Source organism: Scardinius erythrophthalmus (genome assembly GCF_964197995.2).
Source record: "Scardinius erythrophthalmus genome assembly, chromosome: 5".
NCBI classification, from domain to species: Eukaryota; Metazoa; Chordata; class Actinopteri; order Cypriniformes; family Leuciscidae; genus Scardinius; species Scardinius erythrophthalmus.
The window spans coordinates 11,152,321-11,166,792 of NC_138225.1; the positions used below are offsets into that span (position 1 = coordinate 11,152,321).

Below are 14,472 nucleotides of genomic sequence, written 5' to 3' on the forward strand. Positions count from 1 at the left end.
GTGTTGTTCCAGCGCTGGCTCAGTATTGGCTCTGGTAATTAAATGGGGCTTGTGTGCGTCCGCTGGGAAGAAGGGATCGGGGAAAACGATGACCAGGTGGTGGCAGAATGCAGGACCTGTCAGACTAGCTGATGACCATTTTAATTCTGCTCTGCCTGGGGCTATAATTGATATTTAGCAGAAAGGTTAATTGTAGCAGTGATCTGTTTAAATTAGAGTAGAGATCTGGAGACTGGGGCCAAGACCTTGCAAGCCACTTGGGACACACACACAAGAGTTGCTGGAGTAATACACACACATTCTCACATAACAAACATGCATGTGCTGTATGCAACTGATATATACAGCATTCTAGCTGTACTAACGTACATTTGTCGTACTTTTGAAGATGTCCCAATATCAGGTTTAGCTAACTTATGGAGACAAAGTATTGCTAAACAAACAAGCTTGCACATACTCTCATGCATATATACAGTAGTATATAGAACTAGATTTTAAACACATTGATGTACACATGCTTATCTGTTCAATATTAGATTTGTGCACTTGAATACTATCATGTAAGTTAAAGTAATGAAAATAATTTGGCCTAGCCTTTAGAAAAAATACAGATCTATCTCTATAGATCTTATTCAGAGCAGCGCCATGACAGGTATGAAAGCGAGCCTGTGAGGAATAGATTTACCGTGTTTTTAATGGCATCCGCTGTATAAAGGTGTATTAAGCTCCTAGATCACTCATAATTTTCCATAGCTCATGTTGTCTGGAATTTTGTCCACTGAAATTTCTTAAAGTTATTTTTGCAGTGTTTCGTCAGCAGAACAATCCAAAAACACATTAAATAACAGTATAACCCACTGAAGAGATGCATGTCTATCCCTCACAGCCTCACTTTCATTCCTTTTAAAAATAAAAGATGACACTGCCGTGAATAAGGTCTATTGCATCATTTCACACGTATCCTTATCTGCAGATGGCCATCTAAACCAGGGACAAGGTCAGTGAATGTCATTTTTCGGTTGAGCTCTGGTCCTTTTGCATGCATTCAAATCAGTGCATCTTCAAATGCAGGTCAAACTCTTAAGAGCGTTCCTAAGCTTTTCCATCTACCTCATTGCAGGAGCTCATAAAGCTGCCTACATTTCACTGTTTCAGCAAAAAAAACACCTCCTTCACCTGCCCTCCACTCAAACATTGGGTTTCCCTTGGGTTTTCACGGGCTAATGCTCTGAGTGCACCGGATAACAGTAGTAAGGCAACAATGCCCTGGTTCCAGACACAACTAGACACCTCTTGGGAAGCAGGGCCTAAAATTTTCAAAGCAAACAGACAAAAGAATCACAATAGTTGACAGTACATTGTGTTTCTTTGAAGTCTTTGTGTTGTCTCGTAGTGTCCAGCCAACCAAAGACTTTGTTTCGCTAAGAGAACATGGCTCTGCTTGAGGATACAAGAGTGCATCATTTTACAGTGGTTTCTTGATCAGCTGTTTTCATAAGGGTTACAACAGCCAAATAAAGCTTTGTCCTAATTCTAAAATGTCATTTTTCTTATTTGCTCTCTCTAGTCTCTGAGTCTTCTGAGCCAGGCTGGGAAGAAAATGGAGGAGACGGAGGTGAAAACAGCACCCAGGAGCAGCTCTAAAGATCGACTCAGTGAGGTAAGCACAATGAAGTGTGTCATTATGACGTCGGTAAACATGAAAACCAATAGGAGAGGTCTATTTGGCCTTTACCAGCCAAGTTCTTACATGTGTGTAAAAAAGGTTTTCAAGGAAAATGCCTGTTGGATACATAACAGGTGCGTACGCACATACATTTCTCTGTCTTTCAGCCATTTGTCACTCGCAGCAAACATATTGCTTTCCTTAAAGATATGCGCTCTCCTGTGTGTTATTTTCAAAACCAGCTGAAATGCAATAAACATCTTTTATGGGCTTAGACTCCACATAATCAGCTGCATTTTTAATCTAATTAAAATTCCTTTTTAATCTTATTTTTTAAATTTTATTCTCTGATATATTTATATTTTTATTTTGTTCTAAATTTAAAAAAAAAAAAAAAAAACGAAGTGCAAATTTATTAAAATGCAAATGTACGGTTACACTCAAAGAAGAATAACTTGTTCATCTAATGGAGTGTGTTTTTTTTGGTTTGTTTTTTTGGTGAGGAACTAGGATTCCCACAGTATTGAAAAATCTGATATATCCTAATGTTAAAAATGTGACGATATCTTATATAAAAATATATTGCTTGTACACAGTTTTTAAAAATGTAAAAAAATATATGAAAAGAAATTGTGAGTAAATCTTTCCATTTATAAATCCTTATCCAGTAAATCAAAGTCAGGGCGCCTTCTAATATTGTTGTGGACTTTGGAGTCAAAAAGGTTGAGAACCACTGATCTAATTGTTCTTTTGGCAGGCGACTCTTGTTTCAGAAGCAGTTAGCTTGTCAACTCACGGTCAGCTAGGACCATTTCCCTCGCCAGTGTCTTTGTAGAAAAGAATCCCCAGTCTAGCTGGTGCCGTTTCTGAGTAATGCAGAGCACTATCGAAGAGGAAAAAAATAGTGGTAGGGTTTCGGTTGGTGCTTGAATGAAGAAATAATGTGATTGAGAGAGGGGTAATGAGAATTTGTGTCTAATTCCCCCGAGACTAGCTGAATACGCGTCCCTAACTCACGCCTGTCAAACGCGTGTCCGAAATCCCCTGTAAATTCGTTCGGATGGATCCGTAATACGGCGACGGCGAGGCAGCGCGCCTCAGCGAGCCGAGGATGAAGGGAGGAGAAGATGATGAAAAGAATAAAATGTTTTTAATGAAGAGATTAAATGTGATGCTTAGGCTGTTAAGGATTCGGAGGGGAAATTTCTGTCTTCGCTTTCCCCCTCCCACCCTTCATCGCCATCATTTATGAATTTGTGCAAAAGGCTGTTTTTCATGAAAAAGTCAGAGAGGGAGAGCGAGGAAGAGCGAGAAACGAGCTCGAGGCAGATAAAAGCGTGATCCAGGCTGACAGTTTTGACAGCAAAAAGCGACAGAACAACGGGCAGACAGAGAGAGGGAGGGAGGGCTGAAAGACTGCAGAAAATTGCAGACTGTAATGGCTGACAGTGCCAGATATGACATTTCCCTCTAATCTCCTGCCAAAGGAATGGTGCTAAAATGCAGAGCGCCATATCCATGTCATCTGTAGGCCTATCTGTCCATCTCGGAGTGAGGGAAAGACACACGACAGCAAGAGATCTGCGGAGCCCGTTCGGTTGTGTCCCGCCGCACGAGGCCCGGACGCCACGCTAACGCTAGCTTTGTAAACAGGATCATCTTTCATCACTGTCACATTGTTAAATGGTGTAAAAAATCTTCCCTTGTGATTCGCCATACATGCTAATTTTCTTTGCATACCAAATGCGCTTTTCATACCCACTTCAAAGACGCTTAGGCGTGTGCGCCGCTAGCTAACGATCTCTTCGCTTCAGAGGCGGATAAAACTGGATTTCTTTTTTGTCGTTGGAGTGTCAGAAGGAAATGGAAACAAACGAGGGGGATGGCTTTGTCTCAAAGAACCGGGGGGCAGGCGCAGGGTGATTAAAAAAAAAAAACAGCCAATGTGGGGGCTTGCCACTTTAGCGGTGCGTGCATTTGCTAAGATCTTATTTTAACGTAACACATCCACATGCTTAGCATGGCTTTGGCTCTTGTGAAAACTTTACAGAAACAGTGTGTTAAGAATTAATGAGTATAGTCTGACAAGACTTTCTTTAATTTGACTTGAGTGAAAACAAGGCAGTGAAAACATTGAAGTAGAGTGTATTCAGTTTGTCATACTGTCTTAGGCTACATTCACATCACAGCTGAATATGGCCCAAATTCTTTTTTTTTTTTTGTTTTTTTTTGTGAAACAGATCTGGTTTTTGGATCAGCCAAAATATCACTGAACATTTCTGACATTTCAACTGACATTTTCAGTTCTGATCTGGTCCACCATCAGATGTTAACCAATCAGAGTTGTATCTGGTGTTGTTTTAGTGTAACCTTGATTTAAATATATCTGACTGTTTACATTTAATCACACTTAACATTTATGAATTGCATACTTAATTTATACCGTATAATATATTAATGTGTTCACAAAGAAAATGAAAAAATGACATTAATAACTCTATATATCACAGGTCACATTAGACTTCCGCATTGTAGTAAAAATTCCAATCATAATCTATTATTATTATTAATCATTTTAATTTTCATATTTTAATGATAATAAACAATTTAATAGGCTCTGTTTTTGTTCACGTTTTGAACAAATTGAACAGAGACTGCATTACTTTTCAGGTTTCATCATGAATGTTTGTCAAGTAAATCGCAATAAGCTTTGTTACTTTTATCAAAGTCTCAGCTTTCAAAGTCTGTCTATTTTATCACAAAATTCAAACAACAAAAACAGTTTTGGCACTCTCCTCGCCACCAAGTGGACAGAGATGATAATTACATCTACAAGGTACAATCATCCCCAGTGTAATCTGTCAAAATTACGGGCGACTTTCAGATTTGTATGTCACTGCTAAATATATATACTGCTATATATATGTTATGCATTAGGGGTATATTTTATATATACAGGTGCTGGTCATAAAATTAGAATATCATCAAAAAGTTGATTTATTTACACAGTAATACCATGGTCATTGAACCAGGTTTTGGTTCTTTTGGCAGTGTGGGCAGATCCACACTCTAATCCAGAAGGGGCCATGTTGTAATGCAATGCTGTTTGTTAACCACCACAACAGGAGGAAAAGGCAGAATAAGAACAGCGCATGTGCGAGTGACTTAAGCACTTGAAAACAAGTCCTCTAGATAGTGCACACGCGTTGAATGCATCTTTCTGCTCTCACGGACAAAGGAGTATACTTTGAAAGGCTCATAGAAAATTAAGTAAGGGAGGGTTGGGCTTAAGCTTTGAATGTTTAAATATAGCTTAAGTGGAGTAAATTGTTACACTACTAATGCACAACATGTTTATTAGTACTTATAAAGCACATATTAATGCCTTATTCTGCATGACTGTTGTCTACATCCCTTAATCCTACCCAATACCTAAACTTAACAACCTTACTAACTAATAAGCAGTAATTATGGGTTAATAGTGAGAATTGAACCCTAATCTAAAGTGTGACCATTTTTCCTGCTGTACCAAACTCGTATCGAACCGTGACCTTAAAACAGAGGTACGTCCCGAACTGTGACTTTTGTGTATCGTTACACCCCTAATATATACTATTTTATTTTTAATGGTTGCTAGGGCATTGCTAAGTGGTTGCTGGGGTATATTCTGGTCCCTAGATATAGCTTGATTCTTTTTCAGTATACACTACTGTTCAAAATTTTGGCCAGTAAGACTTTTTTTTTTTTTTTAAGAAATTAATACATTCAGTAGCATTCATAATGTTACAAAGGATTTCTATTTCAACAATTCTGTTCTTTTGAACTTTCTATTCATCAAAGAATTCTTAAAAAAAAAATCGGTTTTAACGTTGATAACCATAAGAAATGTTTCTTGAGCAGCAAATCAGCATATTACAATTTTTGAAGGATCATGTGACACTGAAGAAGACTGAAGTAATGATACTGAACATTCAGCTTTGCTATCGCAAGAATAAATGACATTTTAAAAGAGTAATTTAAAACGCATTTTAAAATTGTAAAATATTACTGTATTTACTGTATTGTTGATCAAATGAAAGCAGATGTGGTGAGCCTGAGACATGTTTCAAAAACACTATTTATTGAGTTGTACGTTTGCCTCTTGAAATCTCATTATCATTTGCATCAAATGAAATATGCTATATCTAAACTGACTCTAGAAGCTTTTGTGTTTCCGAACAGCAAGGATGTTTTTGCGTTTGGGGTGGATCAGGCACGAAGGTAATGACACTGATAGTTTTGAACCCACCCACTATGTCACAGAAGTTGCCCACAGAGACCCGGCAACACCTACTGCATCTCAGCCGTCTGTTCGCCCACTGGCTTCACGCTCCGTTGCTTCCCGATTGGCTTCTTTTCATCCGCTGCCCTATCTTAACCAATAGTCTGGTCCGTAGCTAAACAATCCACCTCCTCCCACTTGTCACCAAATCTGCTGGGGCCCAAGAAGTGTAGAGTGATGCAAGAGGATGGGTGAAGGGGTTCGAGTTAGTGTGAAAATGGGCTTGGATTAAGAAGCGGGTTCACCCCCATTTCTTTTTAAAGAGGTTGTTTGGTTAACCCCAAAACAGCTGCCGTCCTGCTCACCCTACCGCCCCGTTTCTCCCTCTTTCACGTTTGCTTTTCTCTCATTCTCTCCCAGCCTGCATCTTAATCCTTTTTTGAAGTCCTAAGTGCTAGGCAAATCCATTGAGTGCTGCGTATAATGGCTTTTAAGGGAGCGTGTTTAGATGTGGCCCAGCCCCATGGCTTATGAACCGCGGATGGTGTAATGGATTTTTTTCCCTCTCTCTCTGCGGCACTAAATCCAATGTATTGTTCCTCATTATCATTTAAATAAGTCTCCCTTTCAACTCTGAATGTGGCAATGTGAATGAACCGGGGCATTGTAAGGCTAACTCTACAAATTTTTGGCCTCCCGGTGAGCCTCACTCGCTCTTCTTCGTACGTTACGCCTCCTCGCTTTTCTGTGAGAGAAAAAAAGAGAGGTTCTGGAAAAGTATTTGGATCCTGCAGTGCCGCCTTTCCGGGTTTTCTCAAGACCACTTCTCTAATTGCCACAGTGGGAGTTTGTGCTGAGTGTGAGAGAGAACCGAGGAACTGATGAGGGTTAAACCCCTGTAGCAGGTGTGTGTGTGTGTGACTGAATCCTGCGCAAGGACAAAATTGGTCTTGCGGAAAAGTCACCCCCTGAGACAGAAGCAGAAATTGCCAATCGCACAGAGGAAAGAGGCAAAAGAGGGGGGAAATGATAGGAGGTAGAGCAGGAGAGATTTGGAGATTGGTATTCAGGCCTAGTCTGTATGTGCTGGGATGTGGACGGTGCCTTCTAGTCTTACTGGAGAAGTCTGCATTTCTCTCATTTGAACTAGAGTGAGTTCTGCATCATGTGTCTACTTGTTGATCAAGGGTTGAGTTGTCTGTGGAATGTATTACTTTGGTTATTAAACGGTTGTTCATTTTCTTTCAGCTAAGGTTGGGAAGTGACCTGGTTATTCAATAATGTATCAGTAAGCTTCATTATGATGATATTGTGATTCTGTAAGTTCAGTGTATTGCAATCTATTTGAGATATTGTGATCTTTTACTTGTTTCTCGTTTGTCTAAATTATTGACGTCTGTAAGATTCATATGTACATCCTTATAAATTAAACTTGCTCAGTTTGATTTTGTATTTTGATTTGATGGAAATATTTGACTTTTTTCTTTGGCCAAATGTTACATAATATTTTTTTATTGCACACACTTGCTATGAGTGAGTTTTTTTCCCCCCGTTCAACGGATGGAGGCTGTGACAAAGGTGAAAGATGAAAATGTGAGCTTTCAGCTCAGATTGTAATAAAGGGGGGAATTTAAGCAGAAAAATGATTGGAAAAGTCCAGCATATGTCCATTATGTCCATTCTTTTTTTTTAAGGAATCACCCGAAAGTAACTTATTTACTATTTCAGACTATCTGAGACATCGTTGCAATAACATGTTGCGTCTTGCTTCGGACATGACTGACAGACTGGCATTCTGACATTGCGAGTGTCATGCTTTCTAACCTTAAAGCAACACCAAATATTATTTTGTACCTTAAAATAATGTTTCCAAAATCGTTTCAGTGGTTCATCAGCACGTAACAGGGTGAAACAGCACTTCTGCATTCGCTTTGCGATCCTCTATCGGCTGTAACCGCACTATGCAAGTTTGCCAGATCCGGTTGCAGATCTGTAGATTGAATGAGACATTAGAAACTACAAATTTGACTTGCTTTACGGCAAGCGTTACAATAGCAAAAAAATAGCAAACAATGTCATTATTTTGTTTTTCTTCGTTTCTGATGTCGTAATGCATCATACTTTAATAAAAGTATGCAACATACTCTACCTTGTCTGTGGACATTGTTATTTCCAAAGCCGGTGCTGGATAAACAAATAGCGTGCGTGCGACGGTAGGCTGCAGTAGGCTAAATTATTTACGACTTCGGTAATGGACAATTCCGCTTCCAACCTGTAGGGGGACCGAAGAGCAAAGGTGCTTTGGTGTTGCTTTCAATCCACTTTTTATTCTGCTTATTGTACATATAAACATATATATATCAGTAGTCCCATATTCATAATTGTGACCACACATTTACAATGTCTGTTTACAATGTCTACCATATATATATATATATATATATATATATATATATATATATATATATATATATATATATATATATATATATGTATGTGTGTGTGTGTGTAGATTGTTTAGATTGTTGAATTATTTCCCTTGTTTGGCATGCCGGAGTCTTAAACTACTCCATGTAACTTCTAGTTGTTGATGACTCACTCAGACAGCCCTGAACTGTTTGAAAGGCCCCTATATGAATCTGAATCTGTCACAGAAAAATAAAATGCTTTCGTTCCCCCTCATTTACTATAAACAGACAAGGGCTGATGCAACAGCATGGAAAATGGATGCAAATGCTGGGTGTCTTGGGTCGGATCTGAATGTCATTTCCTTTTATGATGACAATCTATGACACAGTTCTTGAAAATGATGTAACCTGGTGTGCAAGAATCATCTGACTGCTCTTTATTGCTGAGTTAATGTTTACTTGATGTTTACATGAATGCAGAGTACACAACTGAACGACTTAAATGTTGAATTTTTTGTTAAATCTTATTAGGCTATTATTGCTCAAGAGTTAGGGGTTTGTTCAGGTATTAAGTAACACATTAAGCTGCTTGTGCTACATGAAAGATGATTATGTGATGTTTTCTGAAGAGAAGTATTCCATTATGCCATTACCAGGTAAAGAAGTCTATTTAGGTGGGTCCAAGCCATCTACAGACCAGATTAGTAAGCAACCACCTAGAACACCCTAGCAACTAGGGCTTGGCGATAAAACAGTATCGGTATTTATCGTCGATACGCCATTGTCGGTAACATTATAAAAAAATGTTCGATATAGCATCGCCCGTAGATCTTAGGGGCCGTTTACATATCGCGTTTAAAAACGCGTGGACGGCGCGGCTGTGCCGCTTTCTCCTCTTTTCCAAAGCTCTTGTGCTCCCGTGGCATCTGTCGTTGCTATGCAACAATGAACTGCGTTCTCCACATCATGTTGACTGAAGGTGCGGTTCCGTTCGACCGTGATTCATAAGTGGACTGCGAAGTTAAAGATGGCACGACCACCACAACGTTGCCCAACATCAAATGGCAAACGTAATGAAAGCGAAACGAAACCTGCCCTATCATTATTTTGTGCTTCACGCTCAGTTTGGACCAATGTCAGTGCAGCGCGAGCCGATCTTGATCAAGCGTCATTGTTACTACACAGCGCCAAGATCCAATAAAGAAAGCATTTGTATTCGCCACAGAAGTAATAACATCAGTGCGAGACCTAGTGAGAAGCATTCAAATTTCTCCGTTATTAACCATAGATCTCTATTAGATCAAACAGCGCTGGTGTGGAAACCAGGAAAAACATTGTGCCATGAATGAACTAGTTATAGGCTTTAAGTCCACAGATCAGCAACATTCACCATGGATTTAATGTAGTAACACTAACTGTAATAGTAAAATGCTTTCAAGTACGTCACACATCTTTTTCCAGCACTTCAAAACTCAAATATTATCCTATTTAAATGTCATTTTTTTGTGTAATGTGATGACCAAAACATTATTTGTTTATCCTTCAAAGATTACCCCAATTTATAAAACTCAGTGGTACTAGCAGATGGTACTAAAACAAGATGTAGGAAAACTCTTTTTACTGCTCTATTTATACTCTATTATTTTAACTCTATTTATTTATTTTTTTAAATCAAGGAAATTTCTCTGGCATTTCTTTCTTTTTGCTGTATCGAAAACGTACCGAACCATAACACCACTGTGTCCTATCAAACCGAACCGTGAATTTTGTGAACCATTACACCCCTACTTATTACAGATGTTGATCTACCTCAAAGTTTGCCTTGATTGTTCTACGTTTACACTTTTACATTGCACACACTTTGTAACATTTTAAGTTCAAGAGTTTCTTTAACACTTGTTTTTGACTGCTAAAACTATGCTCTGCTTTGTTGTTTGCCTTAATAATGTGGATGATAAAAAAACTAAATTCAAACTTCTCTACTTTGTCTTTAAAAAAAAAAGGTTGTCAATAATGTCAATAATTATCGATACTGAACGATATGAAACATTATATCGCGATACATAGCTTTATCCCACAGCCCTACTACTGCAACCCGCTTTATAACCCTTTCAACACCTGAAAACCTTAGTAACTGCATACACATTTTTTTTTGTCAGAAAATGTAACAAATCTTTGTCAACTTGTCGATCTTTTCTATCACAGGATAGGGTTTTTTTATTATATATATATAAACTGCTAAAATCTCATTCTGCTAAGATAATCCCAAGGTCTTGCTGAAAAGAAAAGGCCTTGGGAGACCAGACAGCTAATTTGTCCAGGGCTGTATTGTGCTCGAGTCATATGAGTCATGTGTTCTAGCAAATCTTGAAGAGAGAGAAAGAGAGAGAGGGAGAGGGAGAGGGGGAGGAATAAGGAGTGTCATTAGGCGAACGAGAGAAACGAAGGGTGGGAAAAAGGTTAATGTGAATATTGATATTAAAGTGCTAGAACTTTATCATGTCTCTGTCATCTCATAGTCTCCCTCAAAGGTCAACGTTGTTCTCTCTTTCTCTGTCTCTCTCTCTCTCTTTCTCTCCCCCAGAGCTCCACTCACTCTCTGTCAGGACGAGGGTACTCGGTAAGTGACATTTTCACGCTCTGCGGCTTTACGGCAGAATTACAGTATCCTCTCCTCCCGTTTATGGCCCCGGCAGCGGATATTTTAATTATGTTAAACAGAGAAATGGTGAATTCATGATATTAGGGACATCACTCTTGGGTGACTGACTGATTAAATGGTAAAAGGTGTCCCGTTGCACCTTGGGTAAATGAGCCTTTCTTTAAATTTATGGTTATTTTATTTTCAGTGCTTGGGTAGTTTAAAGTGTCACTGACGATGTCTTCTTCTACAGTTGGCTGTGGTCATTGGTTAAAGCTTGTCTGAAAGCCATTGATAGAATTTTATTAGGTTTTATTTGGTTTCCATTGAGACATGAGTACATGAACTCGTATGCTTCTGGTTGCACAAGCTTGATTTTTAATTTCACAGTGTTGTCGCAAGGGCCGCCGTAGTGGGCATTAATGCTAATATACTGTCCTAAAGATTTGGTTCAGGTTAACTCATTTCAAGGCAGAGCAACTGATAAGATTCTTGCTCAGCATATTTGTTAAGTGTCAACATTTACAGCTAGCAACCTGGCATTTGTAGATAGTTTGCCCCTATGAGTACCTAGGTTTGCTTTCACCAGTAACATGAAATCATGTACAACTGGACGCCATACATGCAATGCATTTAATCGCAGAGTTGTGTAGAGCAGGGGTTTTCAAACTGAGGCCTGCAAACTGGTGCTAAGGGGTCCACAGAAATTATATGTATACTGTATGTGTGTGTGTGTTTTTTTTATATTAGAGATGCACTGATATATCGGCCAATAATCAGTATCATAAAATCTTTTATTTTTACTATTGGCCAATTAATTGGCTTTTATCAATGTGTTCCGACTGTAACTCATACTGTGTGTGAAGAAAATCTTATTTACTGTTAATTGTATTTGTATACTTGAATAAATTTGTCATAAAGACAAGTGTTTATGAAAACTACCTTATGTGCAACCGAGTTGCATACAAACATTTCAGTTTTTACTTGAGAGTAATTATTATATCCTAAAATGAATACCAGTTGAATATAATTGCTCTGTTGTTCATTTTAACCTCTAATATTATAGTAATGTACCAAATGAGAGGGTATCCTGTATAGTTTGCAGCATTATTTGGGAGAGTTTTTTTCTTTTTCTTTTTTTCTTAAGAAAATCAAACTATCTGCATCGGCAGATATCATTGTGAACAAATGGCTAACAAAAATAGAGCTGCTTTTATGTATTTGCACATTTGGGGGCCCTTGGGATCAAAAAGTTTTAAAACCCCTGGTTGACAGTGTTTTTCTGGTCTTAGAAGGTACACATTTTAGAATAAAATACAGGGGTGCAAACACATGTATGGTCAAAAAAGAGAGAGGTAATCGAAGCCCTCGTCCCGCGGCAAATATCCAGATACTACATTGCCACCATCCCCAACCCACCCCTATAGGCACATAGAGTCAAATGAAATTTAGAAAATCTATCTTGCACTTCTTCTTCTTGCTTTACTGCTACTTCCTGAAAACAATTTCACCTGATGATTTGAATAGCTCTTTTTGTAAAGAATTAATAATTCTAGGATGATTGGGGTAATTGTGTAGGGTAGGCCTAGTCAGTGCTTGAAGTGGGGGGAAAAAGGTGCCGGAACTCTCTTGCCTTACTCTCACCGCCTTCACCCAGGGCCGGATTAACAATTTCCTGTGCCCTGGACAACCAGACTCAAGACCCCCGTAGTTAGGGGGGTTCGGGGGCATGCTCCCCCGAGAAAATTTGGATTTCTCTGATCTACATATGTGCAATTTAGGACTTTTGAAGGCCAAAAAATTATAAGAAATAGGCTATCTTTAAAACCTTGTCATTAGATTATTTATCAATAGGCTACCTGCTCTCTCCTCATCTTTATATTTATTTTCTCTCAGTCTTCTTATCCTGGCCTATTTCTTCCCCTCCTAAAGCTGAACTTAGTCTTTTCATTTTCGTCTGTGTCAATGACGAAAGTAAACATAGGCTCAACAGATATATATATACGTTTTATGAATCATTTTCTTAGACAAGTTAATTCACTCAAGGCTACCAGGAAAGCTGTAGCCTAAGTCAGTATTGCCATTAGGAACCTTCTGCAAGCTTTGGAATTTGAAAACGTCTGTTTTTAAATGTTAAAAGTAATTTTAAATAATACAAATTATATATAATGTCATATTCTGTGTTAATTTTGACCATGAACCACACGCTGTCACTTTAATTCAGCGCGTGCAGCACAGCGAAAATAGACTCGTGTGGAAACGATCGTTGGACTGCTGTATATGCACCGCTCCTGGAACGCATTGCCGGACCGCATCCGCGTGCAGTGCGAAAGTTCTAGTCTAACCTGTTAATATGGGTGCGGAAAAAAAATAAGCTCCGCATACGCATTGCAAACGGAGTATATGTGAAATGGGCGTGACACTGACGCTTTTTCTGTCAGTGGTAGAGTACCGGCTACATGCGAGAAGTAGCGGTACGCAAGAAAACGTGCAGGTACGCTTTGGAGTAAAATGCAGAAGTGCCGGTACTGCGTACCGGTGAGTACCGCCCCACTTCGAGCACTGGGCCTAGTGCATCTGCATAGAAACTAATAAACAAAATACAAATATAAATAAAATAAAACACAAATACACGAGAAATAAAGCAGTGCTTTATGTTTTTCAGGTAAATTAACTGTATTAAGTATTAATACAGTTTATCTTTTGACTAAACTTTGATTAACTTTGGTGACACAAACAGCTGCAGGTATATTGGGTGCTGTCCCTTTAAGACGAATGCACGTATCTAATACCGGTAATGACAACGCGTCTGTTTTATTTTGACTGCGTTTACAGGGAAACTTGTTGAGACGGACACTGGCTTATTTTTTCGTGCACATGTCTGTTCAAACACAAATAGATAAGAAAGAAAAGGGAATTCGGTGTTCACGAACTTCACGTGCTGTCTGCGACTGCATGGCTCTGTGCGCCGACAGACCATCTACATTTGGATGTTAAACATAATAGCCTATATATAGCCTGATACAGCAAAGACAAAGTCGGCAGTATTGACGGCAAAATAGGCTACAGAAGATTTCGTTCTGTAGGCCTATTGACGATTGGCAATATTTGAAAATCGATAATTAGGTCTATTTTTTAAATTACAATTATATATGCATTTGTCAAAACCGAGAGACTTTCAAGCATCAAAATGTAATTTATTAATATGTATTTGCGCCTTCTATTTTGTCTGAAAACTTCCAACACTCTTGCGTGTCGCGTGAAAAATAGGCGTCGGTTGCGGTTCTATTTCTAGCACGCGGTTTCGGCGCGGCTCGAGAAGTGTGTGTGTCACGCAGGCATTGTGCTCTAACACAAGCTCTAACCAGTTAACATGAGAGCCGACATAAAAACGGACACTCCACGCCACGCAGAGAGAAATGTGATGCAGTGGCAGATCCAGAGTGAGACAGAAACACTAGTGGTTCACGCTTGCGCACATACTGCTGGTTTGGCG

At 39.0% G+C, this 14,472-nt stretch overlaps 1 protein-coding gene across 8 annotated transcripts in view; it reads left to right on the forward strand.

The window, feature by feature from the left end:
- Positions 1-14,472, forward strand: part of fbrsl1 (fibrosin-like 1) — a 317,505-nt gene that overhangs the window by 116,601 nt on the left and 186,432 nt on the right. For 6 of the 8 annotated variants that reach the window (XM_081366875.1, XM_081366868.1, XM_081366873.1 and 3 more), the window contains exons 3-4: positions 1,568-1,660; positions 10,920-10,955. In XM_081366875.1, coding sequence (XP_081223001.1) covers positions 1,568-1,660; positions 10,920-10,955 — 129 coding nt within the window. The remainder of the gene's footprint in view (positions 1-1,567; positions 1,661-10,919; positions 10,956-14,472) is intronic. The other 2 variants (XM_081366871.1, XM_081366872.1) reach the window with 1 other exon arrangement.